The sequence below is a fragment of the Lissotriton vulgaris genome, chromosome 3_1 (genome assembly GCF_964263255.1).
Source record: "Lissotriton vulgaris chromosome 3_1, aLisVul1.2, whole genome shotgun sequence".
Taxonomy (NCBI): domain Eukaryota; kingdom Metazoa; phylum Chordata; class Amphibia; order Caudata; family Salamandridae; genus Lissotriton; species Lissotriton vulgaris.
In genome coordinates this window covers 328,443,628-328,465,419 of record NC_141689.1, presented here as the reverse complement: position 1 = coordinate 328,465,419, position 21,792 = coordinate 328,443,628, and the positions used below count along the sequence as shown (strand labels likewise).

The 21,792-nt window shown below is 45.6% G+C and overlaps 1 protein-coding gene across 2 annotated transcripts in view; it reads left to right on the top strand.

Annotated features, from left to right (window-relative positions):
* The window catches only part of CAPSL (calcyphosine like), a 157,720-nt gene that overhangs the window by 95,032 nt on the left and 40,896 nt on the right, over positions 1-21,792 (top strand). For both annotated transcript variants that reach the window (XM_086960527.1, XM_086960528.1), the window contains exon 3: positions 16,796-16,973. In XM_086960527.1, coding sequence (XP_086816653.1) covers positions 16,796-16,973 — 178 coding nt within the window. The remainder of the gene's footprint in view (positions 1-16,795; positions 16,974-21,792) is intronic.

Here is a 21,792-nt window from a genome sequence, read left to right as displayed (position 1 = left end):
AGTCATTATCCAATATATTTAGTGAGACACTATAAATTACTCAAGTAAACAGACAATCATTAATCACACTGCTACTAAATCCACTATCCAGATTTTTATATATCCACTCATTCTTCAATGCAGATTGCTATGTATATATATAATACATATTTAAATATGGAACCAAACCACATTCACTGGATCATCAGTGATGTCATCAGTGATGTCATTTGAGATGTCATCAGTGATGTCACTGACCATGTCATGAATGATCTAATATGTGACATCATCACCAGTGGATTGCGGGTCCGAGAGTTACAGTTAGAACAACTAATTATAACTGAGTAATTTCAATGGTTTTGTATGAGTGAAATGTCCAGCTAACTATAACCCCCCTGATACCTATGGTTTTTTCAGTGAAAAAAAAATATATATATACACACACACACACACAACTATATATGTATATACATACCAGTAAATTCGCCAATCGACTCGAGGCAGCCGCCCCAGCCCAATCCAAAAGACGAAGGAGCAGACCTAGGATTTCGTGCTTTAGTCAAGGTGCTTTATTTCCTCCAGGAAGCCAGCCACCATATATACATACATATATACATACATCAACATAATTTATTTTTTTATAAAGTAATACAAAAAGATGATAAACAGTAAACAATTGTTTATGAAAAATAATGAATAAACCTTTTTTCAATTTAGAAGTTAATGTATTTAACAAAAATGCTGAATACATAAATTTAAATTAATTTCATGCATACCGTTTTGTAAATGTATTACTACTCTAGACAATAAGTAAATATAAATATTTGACTTAAGTTCCAATTTGTTTTAATGCATCTTTAAAAAAATAATGTTTTTTTTTTAATGTATTATGTTTAAAATGCTTAAGTTAGAAGTTAGTAGTGCTGTAGCCTGAAAGAGACTTATTGTCTATGAGTGTATTTCTATCAACAGATTTGGTTTGCTGTTTCACTACACATTTTACCTTAGAACCAGACGGGGCAATAGTTTTGTTAAGGTCCGCTTTATGTCATTATTACATTTCTGGTGGGGCCTTATAATTCCTTTCTTCGGGGTATGTGGACACAGCCCTGTCATGCAAGTTGTAAGTGATAATTTTCCTATAGTGGGAGGAGAGAGGAGAAATTAATGGTTTTGGCTGGGGTAAGTGGAACAAAATCAAGCGAATAACTGGATGATTTCGTTGGGGGCAGATCAATTCCACAATGGATTTACAAGTGATCACTTGAGTTGCTCCACTTTTGAATGTCTGTATTTTGTTTTGGTATACATGTGATAGGGTGTAAATTATATGTTTGATGTAATAGGGTGAGAATTAGTTATTCTAGTTGAAATTACATGATGGATAGATTGGATCTTGCTATCAAATGTTTTATTGTTTCTCAGCAGTATTCATCAGGGATGTGATAATGTTTATAAGTAAGAGTAGCTTGGTTTGTAACAATGTTCAGGATTTCTTTTGTCTATTTGGTCATTTAAGAAGGTATTTAAGGAAGGAGGTTTGATGTTTTTGTTTTCTTCTACGTTGTTATAGCTTTTTAATCAGGATGGGCGTAGGTTGTTATTACCACTTATATCCTTGATTCTTTTCTAAGTAATGCAAGCTATATGTCCCTAATGTTAAGTGTACATAGGTTTCAATGCTCAGTTAGGGTCTCAGGGATTTGGAGTTCTTGTTTTGAAGGACTCTAGCAGTAATGGAAGAGCCTACACTATCTAGGAATATATTCTTTGTGTTCTTGTTCCATTTATACTTCGATTTGGACTCCGATTGCTGGCTATGTTCCGTTATGTTAACAAATAGTAATGGGGTTATTAGACGAGTACACTTCGGTAGTCTCATTCACTACCACTGGTTGCATTTGCTATGACCCGACAAAGAGTGGTTCTTTTAGTATGAGTGCTGGTACTGCAGCATCTTCATTTTCAGTCCAATGCAGGTTGAAATCACCGAGCAGTAGAAGATATTTGAAATGTCTTTGTTGTTATTTGGTGGGTGATATTCTAGTCCGACGTCTAAATACTGGGATTTCTAGGAATAGGCATTCCAATGTGCTGTTGTTGATCCTGATGTGCTTTGGCCACTCCACTTCCTATTTTACCCTGTCTGCATCTACATAAAATATGGTTTCCCTGAGAAGCCAGCATACCCATGGGAGGGTGAGTTGAGTTGGAGTGTCAGGTCTCTTTTAAAAAGATGTCTAGGTTAATTTGTTTGAGATATAAACACTCTTATGGGAAGAACAGTATCTGTAGACACTGCTGTTGGTAAGCTCTAGTCAGCCCATGCTGAAAGATCTCTAGTATAATCCCTATGGAGGCATGCCTGGTTCTGTATTCATTAATGATGGGAAACAGTGCTCTCTAGAGAAATCAACAGGCGTGAATTAGCAAACACTAGAACTAAAAACATCATAGAAAATTAATTACCTAGTTTTCAAGGATCGATGTAAAGGCGACTTTACTGATCTGAAAGCGAAAATACAGCTCGCGGATCTTGTAAAGAGTATCAAACGTTCAGCCAGACTCATCAGCACCTCTTTCCTTTTGCTCTTATGTAACAGGACAACTGATGAGCTTGTTAATTTATTTGTTTCATTACATGTTATGGATTTATGCTCTGTGGGCAGCACCTTCATGGTTTATGAAAGAGGTTTGCCTTCTGAGATTAAATATCCCAAAAATGTATACAGATTTATTGATGCTTCTGTTAGTCTACTTTTTCATAATAATGGAAAAAAAAGTCTGGTCTGCTTGAAAACATTAGCTAATGTCGGCAAATGTTACCTTTCATGAGATAGGTGCTATTACAAATGTCACAAATAATTTTACAGATGAGAGCATATTACCCATGACTCTAAGAAAGCGACAGCTACAAATGTAGTTTTATTGAGCAGTATTAAGTATGCGTTGTTTTTTAATTACGTTGTGCTCTCAGGCATTTTATGTGTCATATACTACATTCAATATGTATGAAACAATACCCTCCCTTTTTGTCTTTTGCCATGCTCAGCGGAAGTTGGCCACAAGGCCTAACCGGAAGCCTATCCCTGTGACTAGTCCTCCATGGACAGCAAACCCCTGCTGGAAATGGTCTTTGGCCTTGCCAATCGGAAGTTGCCTGCCACGGGTGGCCAACCTCAACTGCATACAACTTTTGTGCACAGTGAGGTTTAGCTGCAGAGCCCCATTCCTGCTTCCTGTACTCCAAGGGTAGCCTACCTCCTCTAAACAAACCTTCATCCTGGCCTGTGCAAAACCCTCCACTGGCGATCACCTCCCACTGTGAACAGTCTTTTATCTGTATGGAACTGATATTTCTCTGTCCAAACATGTGTAAGCAGCCAAGCCCTACTCTGCACTTCCTTCAGCTGTGCCAAGAGGTGGCTGGCTGCCACACCCTGGACCTAACCCTCCAAAGGCAGCCAACCCCAGTTGCTCACTGACTTCAGCCACGCGTACAGAGACTTGCCACAGGGCAATGCTTTTGGCCAGACTCTGCACTCGAACCTCTGCAGGTGACCAACCCCCAGTTCACTCAGCCTTTGGCCCTAAGCTGCAAGGTTAGCTACAGGGTGAGGCCGCTGGCTGGGTCCTGCACTGATAATCTCCCAACCTTCACTGCACCAGGCCTTCATGTGGGCAAACTGATTCAGGACTAATTGTTTGTGGACCCCAGTTTGGGTTTGTGAATCTACCTAGTTTTGATTTGTCAGCCCTTGCTGGACTTCCTACATAATCTGCAGTCCTACTACCTGGTCCTAGAAAACTTCAGAAGTCCAACAAAAGCCGGCTCGTCTATGGTTTTGTGGACCCAGATACAGGGTTTGCTGACCTGAGAGGGTTCCAATAAGGGTCCACCAACCATCGCCAAGCGTTTATAGACCCAATGGCATGGTCCGCAGACCATACCAGCACAATCAGGTCCTTCAACTCTGTCTCAGGCTCTGCTTCCCCCACCAAACGATTTACTGTATGAAACTGGATCTGTATATACTGTAACAAAGTAAGGTATAGTGCCCACAGTCTAGTGACTCCCCAGAGGTAAAGCAGAGGCTAAAGTAGTTAATACCTTACTATCTTTTGTGGTAGTGTGGTTGAGCAATCGGGCTTACCAGAGGGTAGTGTTACGCTTTGCTGTACACACTTAGGCAAAAAATGATGTCACACACTCGAAGACTGAATCCAGAAAGATTGATTCTGTAAAAAGTTATTTTGTTGTTTTATTTCTAGAACAAAGATTTACTTAGTAGCAAATAAGTTATACTTTCTTACAATGTAACTTTTCAAAATACAGTGAGCACTGGTTTTGTTTGAACATTCAGATTTCTCTCAGATTACTCTGTAGTTACTTTTCTAGTTAGGCATGAAACAAAATCCTAAAACAGTTTAAGCAACACGGGACATTAGCACTAAGTTACGTTTGTTGCAGCACAAGACAGTTCAACACAAGATTTTTCAGAAAAACCCACCTTACAATTCTTTGGAGAAAAACGAAGTGTTAAGCTTACAGGTAAGTATACAGTTTTATATATGGAGTTTTGAGGGTTAGAATCAAGGTTCAGTTTGGCACTCAAGAAACACCACCAGCAGCACTAGGGTGGAAAGCTGCACATTGCAAGGGGCCTATGTTAGCCAAAGGGGCTAAAGGTCACCTCTGTGGGTCGGCTGCTCATGGGCAGGTCACTTGGTCTTTGGAGTCAAGCTCCTGAGGGTAAGGATAAGTCAAAGGGGGTTCCAAGTTTGTACCAAGTCCACACTGCTAGCGTCACAGGGGCTGCCAGGTGCATGGTGCTCAGGAGGTGTCAGGAGCCCAATGCTTTCCTATGGAGGATGTTGGTCGAGGAAAAGGACTGCTGGCCGGAGCCAGAAGACTGGATAAAGAGAACCATGACTGAGGATGAAGTTGAAGAGCTGCTGGACACCAAGACACAGTCGGTCGGGCACCTCAGGACTCGGGCCTTTTTCGAAACACCGAATGTTGCGTGGCAATGGCTAGAGAAATACCGGGCTGCCACTGATGGCTTTCAGGGGAAGGAGATGACAGCGGAGACCCGACCGAAACCCCCAGGGGCCGGAGAACTAGAAAACGTGCAGCAAAGAGCCAGACACCATCGACGTCGCAGGCGGACTTGGAAAGACAGGCGGCTCTTCAAGCGGTCTCTGTTATATCTGGGGTGGCGGTGGCTATCCCGAGAACAGACTCGGGATCTCAACGAAGATCAGAGGTGGAAGAATCAGAGGGCTCTGAGGAGGGCTCTAAGACTGGGCCTCATGTCACTCCGGGGACTGCTGATGGCTTATTGGCCGAATGATTGCTCTCAGCACCAAGCTGTGTACAGTAAGAGGGTGGATGCCTGGTGATGCACCGGGGTGGCGGGAGGTACGGCGGTATCCCGTGGTAAATGAGGGGGAGCCGGTCCTGCTGTTTCATGGGTCCGGGTGAGGGGAGGGCAGAGATTGAATGGGCGGGGGCTCCCTTGGGGGGTGGGGCACTGCAAAGGGGATTCCATTTTGGAGGCTGAGCGTAGTTGAAAATGCAGTGGGATTGCTGTTCTGCCTGATTTGGTGTAGAGTCGCCCCCTCTACCTCACGTTAGTTGTGAGACTCTGGTAGCTACCAGAGTATTCATTTGATGGGATTGGGTTTGGATGGGTGACTACGGTTTAGAACCTGTTCTGGGGAGGGGAGGGATGGGGGTTTGTTGGTGATGTTCGGGATTTACAAGGTTTGTCAGTGTGCCGTTTAGGCTGAAGGGGATTTTGTACTGTTGCATGCTCCGATATGGCGATCCAATTTGAATTGAAGTGTATTACCTGGAATGTGCGTATTTAGTCCGCAGGGGGATTCAGGTGGCCCTACTACAGGAAACACACATTGATCAGGCTGAAGGGAGGACACCACAGTGAAGATGGAGGGGGCAGCTGTTTTATACCACTTACTCGGCATTCGCCAGGAGCACTCTGATATGGGTGCGATCTGGCATTCCCTTCCAGCCCTTGACCACGATGGTGGACCCGGAGGGGAGATATACTGTTGTTCTGGGGCGATCAGATGGTAGAGATGTTGCATTTTGTAGTGTGTATGTTCCGAATGTAGACCAGGCTGTTTTTTTTTTGCGCCTTTCTGAGAAGCTAGCGTCATTTTTAGCAGGCCCGGTGTTCTTGGGAGGCGATTTTAATTCCATCACGGATGTTGATGTGGACCGCTCCCATCCCCCGCTGGACCAGTCGGCGGTGCATAGGCTGGCACATGTGTGGCGGGAGGGGCAAAACACCTGAGGGTTGGTAGATGCCTGGCGAACACACCACCCCACGGGCAGGGATTACTCGTTCTACTCGGTACCACATGATTTACACGTGCGACTCGATGGCATTCTGTGCTCCTTAGGAGCTCAAGAGCTGACCCGACATAGCGAGTACTTAGCGAGAACTATTTCCAACCACAACCCTTGCATGATATCAGTACAGTGGTCTAGGCAGCGTCAGGTGATTTCCACATGGCGCTTGAACCCGATGACACTAGAAGACCCTGTTTTTAGTGCGGAGGTCGGAAAGGGTGTTGAGCATTTCTTTTTAGAAAACTCGGGGACAGTGTCGAGCAGGGCCCACGAGTGGGACGCTTTCAAGGCTGTGGTGAGAGGAGTGTGTATCTCATCTGCTACGGGGACCCGCTAAACGTTACTGCGCGAGATAGAGCAGGAGGAAGGCTGTCCACGGCAGGCAGAGAAGGAAAGTCATACAAACGAGACCGGGCAGGAGGCAGATCTGGCGGCGCGTGAATGAGTGGCCACTCAAGTTGAGCGGCTACGCTGTTTTGACTATAAGGAATATATGGTGCGGGCCCATACAGAACGGGATAGAGTTGGGAGGCTGTTGGCCTGGCTGGCTAACCCGGCGGCCAGGAGCACCCCGATTGTGTCGCTCAAAGCGGTGACGGGGGAACTAGTTTACTCACAGAAAGAGGTTAATGATCAGTTTCTGGCCTATTAAACGTCGCTCTATCGGAGTACGATGCGGGGGCTGCCTGATGCGGTTGAGGACTTTCTAGCGATAGCGCAACTCCCGCGGTTAGACCCTGAGCAGGGGGACAGGCTGGGAGAGGCCATTTCGCTGGGAGAGATCCGTGCAGCGATCAAGCATATGGCCAGACGGAAGACAACTTTTGATTTGCTCAAACGCTCCGTCCATCATCTCCTTTTGTATCGCCAGACGGAAGACACCTGGCGCAGATGGCCTCCCGGTGGAGTTTTACGCACGATATATAGATCTTCTCGCGCCACAATTGCAGTCCGTGTAGGAGGAGGCGTGGGAACTGGGGAGACTACCGCCCACTACCAGGGAGGCAATCATAGTACCGCTGTTAAAGCGAGGTGGGGAACCCACTTCTAGGACAGCTTATCGGCCGCTCTCCATGCTGACGGTGGATTACAAAATTCTAAGCAAGATCCTTGCAACGCGCCTTTTGGACCACATGGGTTCATTGGTACACCCGGACCAGGCGGGTTTCATTCCTTCCAGGCACACAGTGGTGTGTATACGCCGGCTGATACGGGTCATGGGCGATGGCCGCGATGGGACGCCGAGCGCAGTGGTGCTGTCGGTTGACATCGAGAAGGCCTTTGACAGCGTGGAGTGGCCATACTTGTTCCGCGTCCTGAGGAAGTTCGGTCTTGGAGACCCCTTTCTGCGATTGACTGAATTGCTCTATAGCTCCACCACGGCCAGGGTCGGCACGGGGCGAACTATATCGACGGCATATCAGGTGGGGAGGGGCACCCGACAGGGTTGTTCCTTATCGCCATTGCTGTTCGCACTAGCGATAGAACCATTGGCCGCACAGGCTAGACAAGGACGGGCCTTCGAAGGTGTATGGTTACGCGGGGAGCTCCACTATATTTCCCTATAAGCCGATGATTTACTGCTGTACTTAGTGGACGCAGATGACTCCCTGCAGGGAGCCGGAAACCTGCTCCGGGAATTTGGCCATCTTTCAGGACTGCGGGTGAACTGGAGTAAAACTTGTCTGTTCCCTTAGGCCCCTGGGGGCCAGAGACCCCTGACGATTGGGGATTTAAGATGGGAGCCTCACTGTTTGCCTTATTTAGGGGTCCGCATATACCACACGCATCCCGACCTTTGGGAAGACAATGTAGGCGGAGCAGTGAGGGTGCTTCGAGGCAGCATGGAGTTTTGGTGAACCCTTCCCACGTTTGCTTTATTTTTTTCGTACACTGCCTGTGTGGATCCCGGCGTCTTTTTTCCGGATGATCCGAGCCCTGATTGTGGGGTTTGTCTGGGGTACAGGCAGACGGCGGGTGGCACTGACTACCCTGATGAGACCAAGAGCGGAAGGGGGTTTAGCGGTCCCTGACTTTGAATGGTATTATCTAGCAGCACAACTGCAGTGGCTCACGCAGGCAGTGGCTCGTGAATTTAGAGGCCCGGATGGGCCACAGGGCAGGATAATTTCTCGCCACGTGGTATCGTTCTTAGTCCTCCAGCAGAAAATCAGTCTTGCCCAGCTTACTCTTGAGGAGCGCACACTCCGATCATGTTGGATCCGATGCCAGGAAAGAGAAGGGTTTTCCTGCCCCTATGCCCCAGAAATCCCGCTGGGCATGTGCACAGCCCTCCCTCATGGAGGGGATTGGTCGGCGCTGGCTGGCTGGGAGGAGCTCGGTGTTCAAATGCTGGGAGACCTGTATAGAGATGGAGTTCTTTTATCTTTCCACGATCTGCAGAGCGCTTTCGACCTGCCACAGGGAGACTATTTGTTGCATGCTGAACTGGTGGCAGGAATTCAGAAGCATTGGAAAATGGGACTATCGGAACCCCCGACCTCACTGGGTTGCCAGTATGTCACCACGGCGGCGGGCACGTTCAAAGTGATTACGTGTCTGTATAGGAGACTATCGACCGAGCTGCTCCAACCTCTGGATGCCCTAAAGGGCAAATGGGAGACGGATATTGGCAAACCCATACCAGAAACGACATGGCCTCAGTTGTTGCGGAGAGCCTGGAAGGGCACACGCAACGCCAGGTTCCAGTTGGTTCAATTCTTTACATTGCACATGGCCTATTTGACCCCGGTTGAATTCCTACAGTATTTTGGGGGCTCTCAGTCATTGTGTCCCCGATGTAACACTGAAGGAGCGGTCTTTGCTCATATGTTTTGGTCTTGCATGGGGCTGGGTTCCTACTGGGAGGAGGTGGTGGTGTGCTTGAACCAGATGACGGGCGCACGATAGCGGCAGAAATGGGGACCTGTCTCTTGCTTTGGTTCCCGTACACCCCTTACATTAAAATCACCAGTAAGTTTTATGATTTGGGGCTAATAATGGTGAAAAGGGAGCTTACCATGCATTGGAAGTCGAGAGTAGGACCTAACTTTCGGAGGTGGAGTGCAAGCTTACTCAATTGGGCGGGTAGCGAAGGGACGCTTCGGTTGCAACTAGCTAGACGCACTACTAACGAAAATATACTGGAGGCAGCGAGGGCATGGGGGGCCTTGGTGGCGGAGCTCCAAGTCTCTACTAGGGAGGAGGACGATGAGCCGGACAATGATGAGGGAATGAGGGTGGTTACATAAAGAGGGGAGGGGATGAGGATGGAGAGCCAGGTACCATCATGGGAGGGGGGCAATCTTACACACTCTAGGTTAGGAATACCAGTGAGTCAGAACGGAACACCAGAAATGCACACACAGTCTGCAGATCTTCCTGTTTCTCCTATACATTTTGGCCTTGTCCCTATTGAGTAAACTGGAGGAGGGACAGTTTAGTAGACATAGACTATGGGAGGAGTAGGCTAGGGCACACTGACAGGCGGCGGAGGGAGGGGTAGAGTGGGAGGAGGGTCAAGTTCGTAGGCCGAAGTTGTTCTTCATGGATGTTTTATGATGTAAGCCAAGATTGACGGACCATCTGCGTAATGGTCATACAAGAGATAGCGGGATGGAGGAGGTTTGAAGTTTTGGAAACAATAAAAAATCTTTAAAAAAAAAAAACCTTGATCTGCCTTCAGGATTCACCAGTTTTGCTTCAGAATATTGTACACTTTAGCAATCTAGTCGAACTCATTGAAATCATTCTTACTGGACCGTAATCCTTGGATTCAGTCTCAACTTTCCTAGCAATTCTTGATATGTGATTTGTTGTACCTTGACTTTTGCCACATGCAAAACTGCCGGTGATTAGCCTTGTGTTCTTAAATCTATGTAATGCATCAGCTTCTGCTGCTTTAGAGTCAGTTACTGTGAACAACTGCGTTTAAGGCGCAGTGGCTCTCCATATGGTATGCTGGTTATCAGATTATGTGAATTATGATGTTTGGCATGAAGTAGCTCTCAATGTGGTATGCTATTCTTCAGATTACGTTGATGTTGACTTTTGGCACAAAGTAAAGTATTCCCTGCAGTGGGCTTCCTAATGAACAACGTTTGCAACTTATTGTCTTCAACAAACACTCCAAGGCCCAAAAAGCTACACTGAAATTGCTGATGTTACTTATGAATTGCAGACTGAGGGAGTGAAGTGACCATCTATATAGTGCGCACATAGGAGTTGGCGGCATGAAGTTGGCTGCAGGGCTCGGCAGGCAGGGCAAGGTTTGGCTGGCAGGGCGAAAAAAGCATTTTTCAAGAACATTTTGATGTGAATTTGCATCAAAAAGGAAAAGAAAAAAAACAAGCCTCGGCTCTCACTCTTGTTTATACTAATGCCCCCAGGTGGGTTAGCTCCCGGGGTATGCAGAGTTTATTTTAAAATAATGGTGGGGTCGCTTTGGGCCCCTGTCCAAGGGATTCATAATGTCTCAAGAACCACCACCTTCCCAGGACTTGAATTATAAAAATGGTGTAGGGGGTCTAACTGATTCCCCATGCCCTGGACAACACCACCTCCCCGAGGCTTATGTGAATATGTTGTGACAGGGGCCACATGAACCCCCATGCCCCAGGTACCACTCTCTCCCTAGGATTTTTGTGTATTATAAGGAGGGGGGCCACACGGACCCCTCATTGGCCTTTCTTGGCCAGAGTGCGAACACACCTCCCTGGGGTGGCCAGTGCAAATAGAAGTACAACCGGGATAAAAAGGATGAGATGGGGAGGAAGATCGTTTGCACACTTAGTACTGAAGTTGTGGAATGATCTTCCATCCAGCCTCAGAGCACTGGAAAATAAACTATCCTTTAGGAAGAAACTCAAGACGTGGCTGTTTACCTGTTAATGGACCAGGGGCCCAATTTTCAGCACAGCACTCACCAGCGTGAGGAATCCCTCGGGTAGCTATGCGCTTTACGAAACATAAACATAAGGAGGGGGCTAGATACATGACCTTGAGGTCCGCCATGGGGGCCAGCTCCCGTTGTGTCCTTTGGTGTCTACACTCGAGACATAGCTGTTTGCTTTTGCTTTGAGGGAGCTGAACGTTCGCGCCAAGCTAAAGCAAACACTACGCTTCCAGCGAGCTGGACCTGTCAAAGGCTAGAAGCAGAAGTTTAATCTCTTCCTCTGCCCGCAGGGCAGGGAAAGAGATGAAACAATTGATCCTGCATGGAGGGAGCTGCCTTTCCAGCACCTCCCTCTGTGCAGCAGCAATGCCGGCTGCCACAGGGGCCGGGGAGCCACCTGGAACAGCAGGGGCCTTAAGGCTCCCCCTGCGGTCCTTGTGAACAGAGCAGAATGAAGAAAAATAAAGGTGAGAAATGTGCAGAAAGAGGCTGAAAAAGGGTCAGCAAAGAGCAGCAAGACTCAAAATAAAGGTTAGAAAGAGGCAGTATAAAGGTCGGTAATAAACAGAAAGAGGCTGAATGAACGTCCGCATCGAGCAGAAAGAAGAGAGATAAGGTTACAACGAGCAGCAAGAGGCAGAATAAAGGTCAGAAATGAGCAGAAAGAGGCAGAATAAAAGTCAGCAAAAAGCAGAAAGAGGCAAAATAGAGATCAGAAACGAGCAGAAAGATGCATAATAGAGGTCTGAAATGAGCAGAAAGAGGCAGAATAAAGGTCAGAATCCAGCAGAAAGAGGGAAATTAAAGGTAAGCAAAGAGCAGAAAGAGCCAAAATAGGGGCCAGCAACGAGAAGGAAGAGGGACAATAAAGATCAGCAACAAGCAGAAAGAGGCAAAAATAAGGCCAGCAGCAAGCAGAAAGAGGTAAAATAGGGATCAGAAATGAGCAAAAAAAGACACAACTGAAGTCAAAAACTAGCAAAAAGAGGCAAAATAAAGGCCAGCAATGAGCAGAAAGAGGGAAAATAGAGATCAGAAACAAGCAGAAAGTGGTAAAATAGAGGTCAGAAACTAGCAGAAAGAGGCAAAATATAGCCCAGCAACGAGCAGAAAGAGGGAAATTAGAGGTCAGAAACAAGCAAAAAGAGACAAAATAAAGGCCAGCAACGAGCCGAAAGAGGCAAAATAGAGATCAGAAACAAGCGCAAAGAGGCAAAATAAAGATCAGAAACAAGCAGAAAGATGCAAAATAAAGTTCAGGATCGAGCAGAAAGAATCAAAATAGAGGTCAGAAACAAGCAGAAAGTGGAAAAATAAAGGTCCAAAATTAGGAGAAAGAGACCAAAAAAGGATCAGCAACGAGTAGAAAGAGCTAAAAAAAGGGGCTGCAATGAACAGAAAGAGGCAAAATAAATGTCAGAAGTGAGCAGAAAAACTGAAGAAAACCAGCAAGAATGAGCAAAACCCACTCGTGCACCCACTCACAGGACAACTCAGACACTCTCACACTCACTCACAGATTGTCAGGCACTCATGCACCCACTTACAGAATCCCTCATGCTCTTTCTCACCCACTCACAGAACTACTCTGAGACTCACGCCTGACTCAAAGACCCAATCAGAGACTCACACACTTACTCAAAGATCTATTAATTGATTCACACACCCACTCACAGGCCCACTCAGACACTCGTGCAGTCACCCACAGACTTACTGACACACTCCTGGAGGCACCTGCAAATTCACTCAGACACTCTCACACCCACTCTCAGACCCACTCAGACACTCATGCACCTACTGAGACACACACCCACTCGCAGACCCACTCAGACACTCACACGCCCAGCGAGACACTCATGCAGTCACTCACACACTCACTCTAAAAGGTTACAGGTTACAGTTAGGAAATAATATTAAAAAACAGATTTCCACTAAAAAACAAAAAAGGTTACAGGGATGTTTTATTTAAGAAATGGAACTAAAAAACCTTAATAATCAGTGAAAACACCAAAGGTTACAGGGATGATATAGTTAGGAAATATAATTCAAATAATCTTAGAAATTTACTGTAAAAAACAAAGGTTACAGGGATGTTATAGTTAGGCACATATTTCCTCTTACAAAACCAGTGAAATTCAGCAGTTATACTTACCTAAGCTAACTGTAACTTACACCACAACCTGCATTTTTTTTCTAAAGTGGGTGCCCTCCTGGGGCACTCAGCTTCACTTTTTGGTGGGATACCACAGAGGGAACCCCTTTGTCCCCCTCAGCCGACTCCCCGTACGGGAGTCAGCTGGGGCTGAGGGTAGGTAGGTGCCTACCCGTGGTACCAACACTGCTGGAGATATTGAGAGTGGTGGAGTGAGCCCCAGCGGCCCCCATGGCCCCAGCCTTCTCCCCAGCTAGCATCATACTGACTGTTGGGGGAGCCAACACTTTCTCTTTACTCTCCTGGGTGGGAGCAGCAATATTTTGTTACTATTCCACTGCACAGAAGAAAGGTTGAGAGCCCTGCATCTTAGAGAGTGTGCAGGGAACCACAGAGTCCCAGGGTGAGCTCCTCGAGGACAATGTACTATATTGCACCCTGGGGGATAGGATCCCCTATGGCCGGTACCGGCAAAGAGAAATGGGTGCACGGGTCCCCTTTACTTTTCAAATAAAGTTGACATTAAGGGATGGGGTCCCCAGACCTGAGAAGGCTCGGGGGGGGGGGGGGGGAGTGGGAAGCCTGCATGCAGCCTCCCTTTTATTTCTTACTCAACCACTTAGGGGTGTTTTTAAGGTAGAGGTTTACACAGGCCTGGGGGTTAAGCATAGATCCATGTTTATGTTCCAATGTGGTGGATAACGCAATAGGTGCTGCAGTTCACAGGTCACATTTTACTTTCCTTCTGTAACTTTCCATGATATAGCAATCATGTTTTAAGGCAATTTCACCAAGTTTTAGGGTTCAGAGCTCATACTCTGGGCACAGGATAGCAGTGTCCGAGTGTTACAGTTAAAGATTACCTGCAGTGAGTCCCAAAAAACATGAAAAATTGGAGTAACCACTCAAAATGGAGTCACTTTGCAACAGTAGAACTTTTGTCAATTTGTGAAAATCTCAGAACTTTTCTGTCATAGAAACGTGAGAAAAATCTGTGATTTCAGCCAGTGTTTAACACTTGTATGGTATTATGAGTAAGAAAAATGTAAATCACACACTTTTCTGCTGCTCCAGATTTCTAGTTTTCAGAGAAGTCGGTGGTTGCTATTGTACCCACTTGCATAGAAAGATTAGAATTCAGTTGGACATTTTTGGGTTCTTTTCTTATTGTGAGTGATAGGCCCACCTACACACATGGGATAGTGTTGATATCTTGGTAAGAACCTGCAAATTCCTGAACTTTCGCTCACAGAAACCGAGGGGAAAATCTATGTTTTAGTCAAAGTTGGATGTTTTCAAGGCATTCAAGACTACCCCAGGTGTCTAATTTTCATTAATGGCTGGAGTTGTTAGGTGTCCCTGTGTTTGGCCAGCCTTGGACCCAAATACAGCTGCTGCTACCTACATTCCCGGAAAAATTGAAATTCAGCGGAACATCTTGATGTTTCCTTGTTTTGTTTTGGGGCCTTGCTTGTTGCAGATGAGTAGCACTTGTATCAAAGGAAGCGTAGGAACACAGAATAGAAGAATATTTGTTATCTATTGAACTTCACTCCATTTTTGTCTACCGAATTTATGTCAACACAAAGAACACATTTAGCAAAACACCCTCTGTATCACATGACATTATGGGTAACCCCAAATGCATTCGTGCAAAAAATCACTATTCCTTAAACTCATACTTCTAGGCACATTCCAAAAATGCATAACCAATATTCATACCCATTTTGCATTCATAACATTTTACCTTATTAATTGATGCATTGTCTGTTCACAGTGAAAATCCTTTAAAAGCTGAAGCTCCGTTGATGGCTCTGTGCATGTCATGTTTTAGGACATTGTCAAACAGGTATAGTGAGCACAGAGTCGCTGAAACAGTATATCATCGAATCAGAACAATTCAGATTAAAGCATTCTCTCCCAGTTTTCGTTTTTTACTTCATATATTAGTTTATGATTTCAACAATTATTTTCTTCTGGAATACCAGAGTGGCCTACAACAATGATCCATTCCTGATTTCAGAATTGCAGTGAAGATTCCATTTTATATAAACAGTGCTAAATGTCTAAGTAATGGGGCTTGCATATATGAAAAAAAAACAATGTGCTAATTCTGTTTGTTTGGTAGAAGGAGAATACCAGTTCTGAACCAGTTTCATATCAACTCAAGCAAAAGTGCTGATTTGCATGTATGAATATCTGTGAGTAAAAAATTACATTTTACAATCAATGTAATTATTGAGAGTTCCTTTCAGATGTAAAATACCCCCTTTGCATTGCAGTGGAACCCTTTCCTAGGAAGTGGAATGATACATCAAACGGCCAACAGTATAAGCTGAGAGCTGTATGCTTCTCTGGGTTGATCAAAGATATGATTGGCAAAGTCTCAAAGCAATAGCTTAGCTTAAGGATGTTGCCCCAAATCAGTCACCGACTAAAGAGTGCTGACTCAAAGCCCACTGTTTGTATTTTATGGGCAATAGGTCTAGTAGACAAGCGCTTTGTCAAACAGGACCTAAAATGAAGATTTCATTTTTTATAGCTCTGCTAAATATGACCTGCCTAGTATCTTACAGATGTGTGGGCTATTTGTCTATTGTGTCTACCTTACCCTGTATTGTCCATTCCTTCTGGTTTGCCAGAAAAGGGGACACAAAATGTAGAGACCTTATGGTTTATGATAAATTCAAACCAATGCCTTCCTTCTTTTTCAGGGTTGCCTTATAACACTGTGATATTACTAAGAATTTAGTACAAAAGAGGGGCCTTATGCACAAGTTGAAATCAGCACCTAGATTTGAAAGAGTTGCCCGAAGACATGAGCAAATATGATTTGATGATGGAGATAAAACAAGGTTCTGAGAGAACGAATGAAATGTGAATAATAATTTCAACAGTACTGCGACTTTTCATTTGTTCACCACATTTTCAATGGGCGCTCGCATTCGATCCCCAGTCTTCTAGGCTCTTCGAACCTCACTTGCAATTGTGGAATATGACACTACCCAACAATATTTCTGCAGTAGTGAGTGTTATCTGAGCTCATAAATATCACATGATTTGTATTTGCCATGTGTCGTTGGAGTTAGAACCCTGCAAGAACTTGTATTTCTTTGAAATAGGAGTAATAAACCTTGTTGTGTTGTTGAAATTTCAATGCCAGGTGTTTTTTATTTTAAAATGACGGATAATAATTTTCTTAAGAGGCTCCTCAGTCCTTGTAAACTGTTTATGATGCACCAGCATTGTCATACACGTCAAGGAGGAGGGCAAATCAACAAATGTGTTGTTTCATGTTATAAGTGGAAAAACTTCAAACCAATTTCTTTATCAGTTGGAGTACCATTTTTTTCTGCTGCTGTTCTGTCATCTGTCACTACTTGTGTTGCAGAGTATTTCGAATCATGGATGATGACAACAGCAGGACCCTGGATTTCAAAGAGTTCATCAAAGGCCTGAATGATTATGGTGTGATGATGGAGAAAGACGAGGTTCAGAAATTGTTCTCACAATTTGATAAAGATCGCAACGGGACAATAGATTTTGATGAATTTCTCGTAACATTAAGAGTAAGTAAGGTGTCTGTGCAGATAAATGCATTAGGAAGTCTTTGCCAAAGAATATCATTTTGTTCATTGGAGTACACATTACATAATGAAAGAAATACATTCATTTATGTCAGTAGCGATTTTTAGGTCTCCGCTAGACAGCGCATGTACTGTCTCATCGAGACATGTTGTTTACACATTGTGGGCTTACATTCCGCCCACAGATTTTAATTTGATTGCTGCAGCATCACTCTCCTTTCCTTCATTACGGGTTGTGAAGGCATTCCTTTGTCATACCCTGTCCATGTGCTTGGCCCTGCCCTGGGGCATCGACCTAGTACTTGTGTCCATCCGCTGCTCCTGTTTTTGAAGCTACTTTTCTCTTTATGCTCCAGAACTGTACTTGAGTGCTTCTGTTTTCCCCTCTGCTCCGGTCAGTTTCTTTTATGTTCCAGCATTCCACAGAAGTGCTTGTATTTTTCCCCTCGGCTGCAGTCTTTCTTCTCCACCCCCACCTGCCCACTCAATGTTTTATAAACTCCCTCAAACCCTTTAGCCCCCATACGCCCCACCCGCCCTCCTTCATGTTGTGCCTGTGAAACTAGAAGTAGATTTTGAAGTGGAACAATGGGCACCTGCAACACACATGCCGGGAGCTGTTTGGTGTGTGATTTTTCTTTTATATCTATTGCTTTAGGCATCTTTGGTGTGCTCTGCAAGCATCCTTTCTTAGGCTGGGTGAAGAGTGGGGGGGGGGGGGTTCTGGTCGCGTGGTGTTGGCTCCTTTGTGCACAGCATTGAGCACAGCTTCTGAATTGCTTGAGATTTTGTGTTTCTTTACTCTGCCCTTGGGCTGGTCACCCTTCCTTAAAAGGAGAGGATATGGCTAGACCAAGGCCCTTGGTGGAGGCCACCCCCAGGGAGCAGAGCTCGGGCTGGTAATGTAGCGAGTTAAAAGAATGGATGGAATGTACTTGATTTCACTAGCAGGACTTGTGGTCCAGCCCAGTCATGAATTTAGAAGCTAACTTGCTCCTCTTGGGGGCAATGAGGATTTTTAACTCCTGGATCAGGCCAGAGCAGGTGTGAATTCTGCAAGTTGAAGTGCTAGGTGTTCCCTTTCTTGCAGGTGTCCTGAAATGTTGGGGGAGGTTGTTCCAGGATTTCTCAGACAAATAAGAGACAGCTCTTCCTTCTGCCTATTTTAATGGATACAGGGTGTGTGGGCGAGCGCAAATGATCCAGAACCGAGTTTTCGGGTTGGGTAATGTAAAGCTAGCCGGTGGTTGAATTGCCTTATAGGCAATGATGGGCATCTTAAATTGGCAGTGTTTTCAGTGAGGAGCCAGTGTAGTTTTTTGAGGTAAGGTGTGATATGCGTGCAGCGAGGACAGTTAAGGATTAACCTGGCTGCACTATTTTGGATGGTTTGCGTCTTGTGTAGTAGGTGCGCGGAAATGCTGTAGTAGTGGTTTTTGCCGTTGTCCAGTCTGCTTGTGATGAAGGCCTGGGTGACAGTCTTTCTGGTGTCAGGAAGGAGCCATTTCACAATTTTTCTGTGCATGCGAAGTAACACAAATCAGGCGGAGGTGGCAGCGTTGATTTATTTTATTTTTGTATTTTTATTTTACAGAGTTTTATATAGCGTGAACTTGACCCGAATCGGGTATCAGAGCACTTTACTTAGCACCAGTTGCATTACATGAGGACACATTCATTTTTTGTGAGGCACGGGAAGATTAAGTGATTTGTCCAGAATCACAGGATGTTCAGCGTCATTGCAGAGACTCAAGCCCAGTTCCCCATATTCGTGGTCGACCGCCCTATCTGTTAGGACAACTCCTCTCTTCTTTGATTTGATATCTCATGGTGAGGTTGGTGTCCAGGATGATAATAATAATAATAAAGGGGTTTATAAAGCGCCTGGTGACGCCTCCCGGCGTGTCCTCGCGCTGTGGAGAAGGGTCAGAGTACAGGTGGAAAAGAGGTAGGAGCTAAAGGGAGAATAGGTAGGTCTTCAGAAGTTTTCTGAATATGGATTCATTTTCCGCTAGCCTAATACTGGTGGGAAGAGAGTTCCATTTGTTGGCTGCCAGCGCACGAAAGGAGCGACCCCCCATTCTGGCTTTTTTTGTTCGGGGGATCTTGAGAAGGCCTGTTCCCCTGGAGCGAAGGGTTCTAATAGGCTCGTAGGGGACGGCTAGATGGGTCAGGTAGGACGGTGCTTTGTGCGAGATGATCCTATAGCACATGAGGAGCGCTTTGAATAGAATTCTCTTTCTTATAGGCAGCCAGTGTAGAGTGGCTAGGGTAGGTTTAGAGGCAGCTCTTCTAGGTAGTCTAAGAACTAGACGCGCTGCCGAATTTTGGAGCACCTGCAGTCTCCTGATGTTCTTTTCGGAGGTTCCTAGAAGAAGCACATTGCCGTACTCCATAAGTGAGGTTACCAGGGCTTGAGTCATGGTACGTCTGGCCTCCAGAGGGAGGAGGTCCAGAGTGCGGTTGAGGGTTTTCATAACCCCAAAACATTTCCCTACAATTTTATGTACGTGGCTGTCGAAAGAGAGTTTGGGATCCACCCAGGTTCTTCGCTTCACTACAAGGAGTGGGTAGGGGCCCAAGACAGGATGGCCACCAATCTTTAGTCCAGCTAGTGTCCTTACCTCCTATTACTAAAACCTCAGTTTTAGAGCCGTTAAGTTTGAGGCAGTGTTGGGTCATCCAACCTGCAAGATCCTTCATACAGGTTTTAAAGTTGTCAGCAGCTAAGATGCACATGTTTCTTGCGTGGTTGGATGGTGAAGGCGTACGACCTAGCTATGGGGCCACCAGGCGGAGTCCCAAGGTGAGTGATTGTTGCAGGATATTTGTAATTCTGTCTTGTCAGCATTGAATTTGTGGTAGTTGTCTCTCTTATCCAGTTGGCCACGTTGGTCATCCCAGTTTGAAATTACTTTGAGTGGTGTTGGTGTGTTCTAAGAGAGATAGGATGAGTTGGGTGTTGTCGGCGTAGCAGGTGATGTTGAGTCAGTGTGCCTGACTAATGCTTGCTAGAGGAGCCATGTATACATTAGAGAGAGTGTGGCTGAGTGAAAAGCCTTTCAGGACTCTGTGGATGAGGTCCTTAGGTTCTGGAGTGAACGGAGGGAGCGTGACTCGTTGCATCCTTCTGGTCAAAAAGGAGGCTATCCACGTGAGAGCTCATCCTTGGAGTCCGGTTTCTTGGATTCTGAAGATGAGTGTGTTGTGGGAGGCTATGTGGAAGGTGGCAGAGTTCCAGAAGGATGTGTGCAGCACAGTGGCCTCTATCTAGTATGATGCAAATGTCTTCTAATGCTGTGATGAGGTTCCTCTCGGTTCTGTGGTTGCTGCAAAAACCTGATAGCGAGCTGTCCAGGAGTTTGTGGTGTTCAAGTAAGTGGAGGAGCTGACGGTTGAGGACTTCTATTGTCCAGTTTTTTTCCATTGACAGGGGTGCAATTGACTTTGTGCCCAAGGTAATAGGGATTTCTTCTTAGCTTGAAACAAACAACTAACTGCCTTGGCTAGAAGGGCGCAGAAATGGTAATGCTGTAAAAATATCTCCATATGGTTATGGAAACTTAATAGCCTCTGCGTAACTACCATTTGGGTAAAGGACTAGGTTGGGGTTAAGCAGTCAATTAATATGTGGCACTCACCATTTTTTTTTATCCTGATGGAGTTCATCTTTGGGTGCGGGTGGAACAATTTTGGCCCAGCTAAGATGGGAGGGAGGAGGGGGGGCTTGCTAATGGTGAAAGCCACTAGCAGTGCATGGTGGTACTTACAAGGCGGTCATAGGAAGAAGAAACCGGCAGGAAGAGGGAGACAGGCCTAAAGCAGATAACAGTCAGAACCAACGGGGCACTGGCAGTATACTGCAAGTGTTTATGTTGTTGAACCAGAAGAAAACTCTTAATGTTGGAGCCTGTGGTCCAGAAGAATTTGGAACATAGGTGACTAGGTCACCTTGTGGGTTGGAAGCAGACGCTGGCATAGAAGTAGCTGTTAAAAGGTTGTGCCGGAAGTGAAAGGTCATGTGGCGGGTTGGAAGCACATGCTTGCCAGGAACAAGAAGGTAAAATAGTACACCGGAAGTGCATGGTCACACCCGCTGGGCAGGAAGCAGACGCCCGAAATTTAAAGGAAAAATGGTACACTGGAGTGAATGGTCACCCAGCGGGTTGGAAGCAGACGCTTACCCGTAAGTAGATGGTAAAAAGGTTAGGCCGGAAGTTAAAGTTAACCCAGCTGGGCTGGAAGCGGGGGATACGCATGCCCTTGGCACGATGGCCGAGGCACTTACAAAGCACTGAATGTAGGGCACAGTGCTTATGGGTATGGTAAGGAGCACTGAATATAGGGCACAGTGCACGTGGTTATGGTAAGGAGCACTGAATGTAGGGCACAGTGCTTATAGGTATGTTAAGGAAGGCAAAGGCTCAGTGAGTAAGCAAAAGAAATAGTGTATAAGGATCACTTGTTAGTTGGAAATTGCCTAAATAAACTGTGGCGTCAATTCCATAAAGATAACCGGTGTGGTCTTGAGTTTGTGGCATCCAGGAGGACGCCGAAGTGAAGGGTGCTTCTGCTATGTTACTACCCACCCCGAAGCTGACCTCTACTTCAGCTGTGAATGAAAACAGAGGGCCCCAGAGGTCTCTCTCGAGGGCACTTAGAATGTATTCCGTGGAAAGTCTTCTTTTGCCGAAATATAATCTATTTAATGCCTATATCTACCAACCCCTCACCCACCCTTTTGGAATTTCCTCAAAATTCTGTGATTATGGGCTCCTCACTTAATCTTTCAATGCCTATA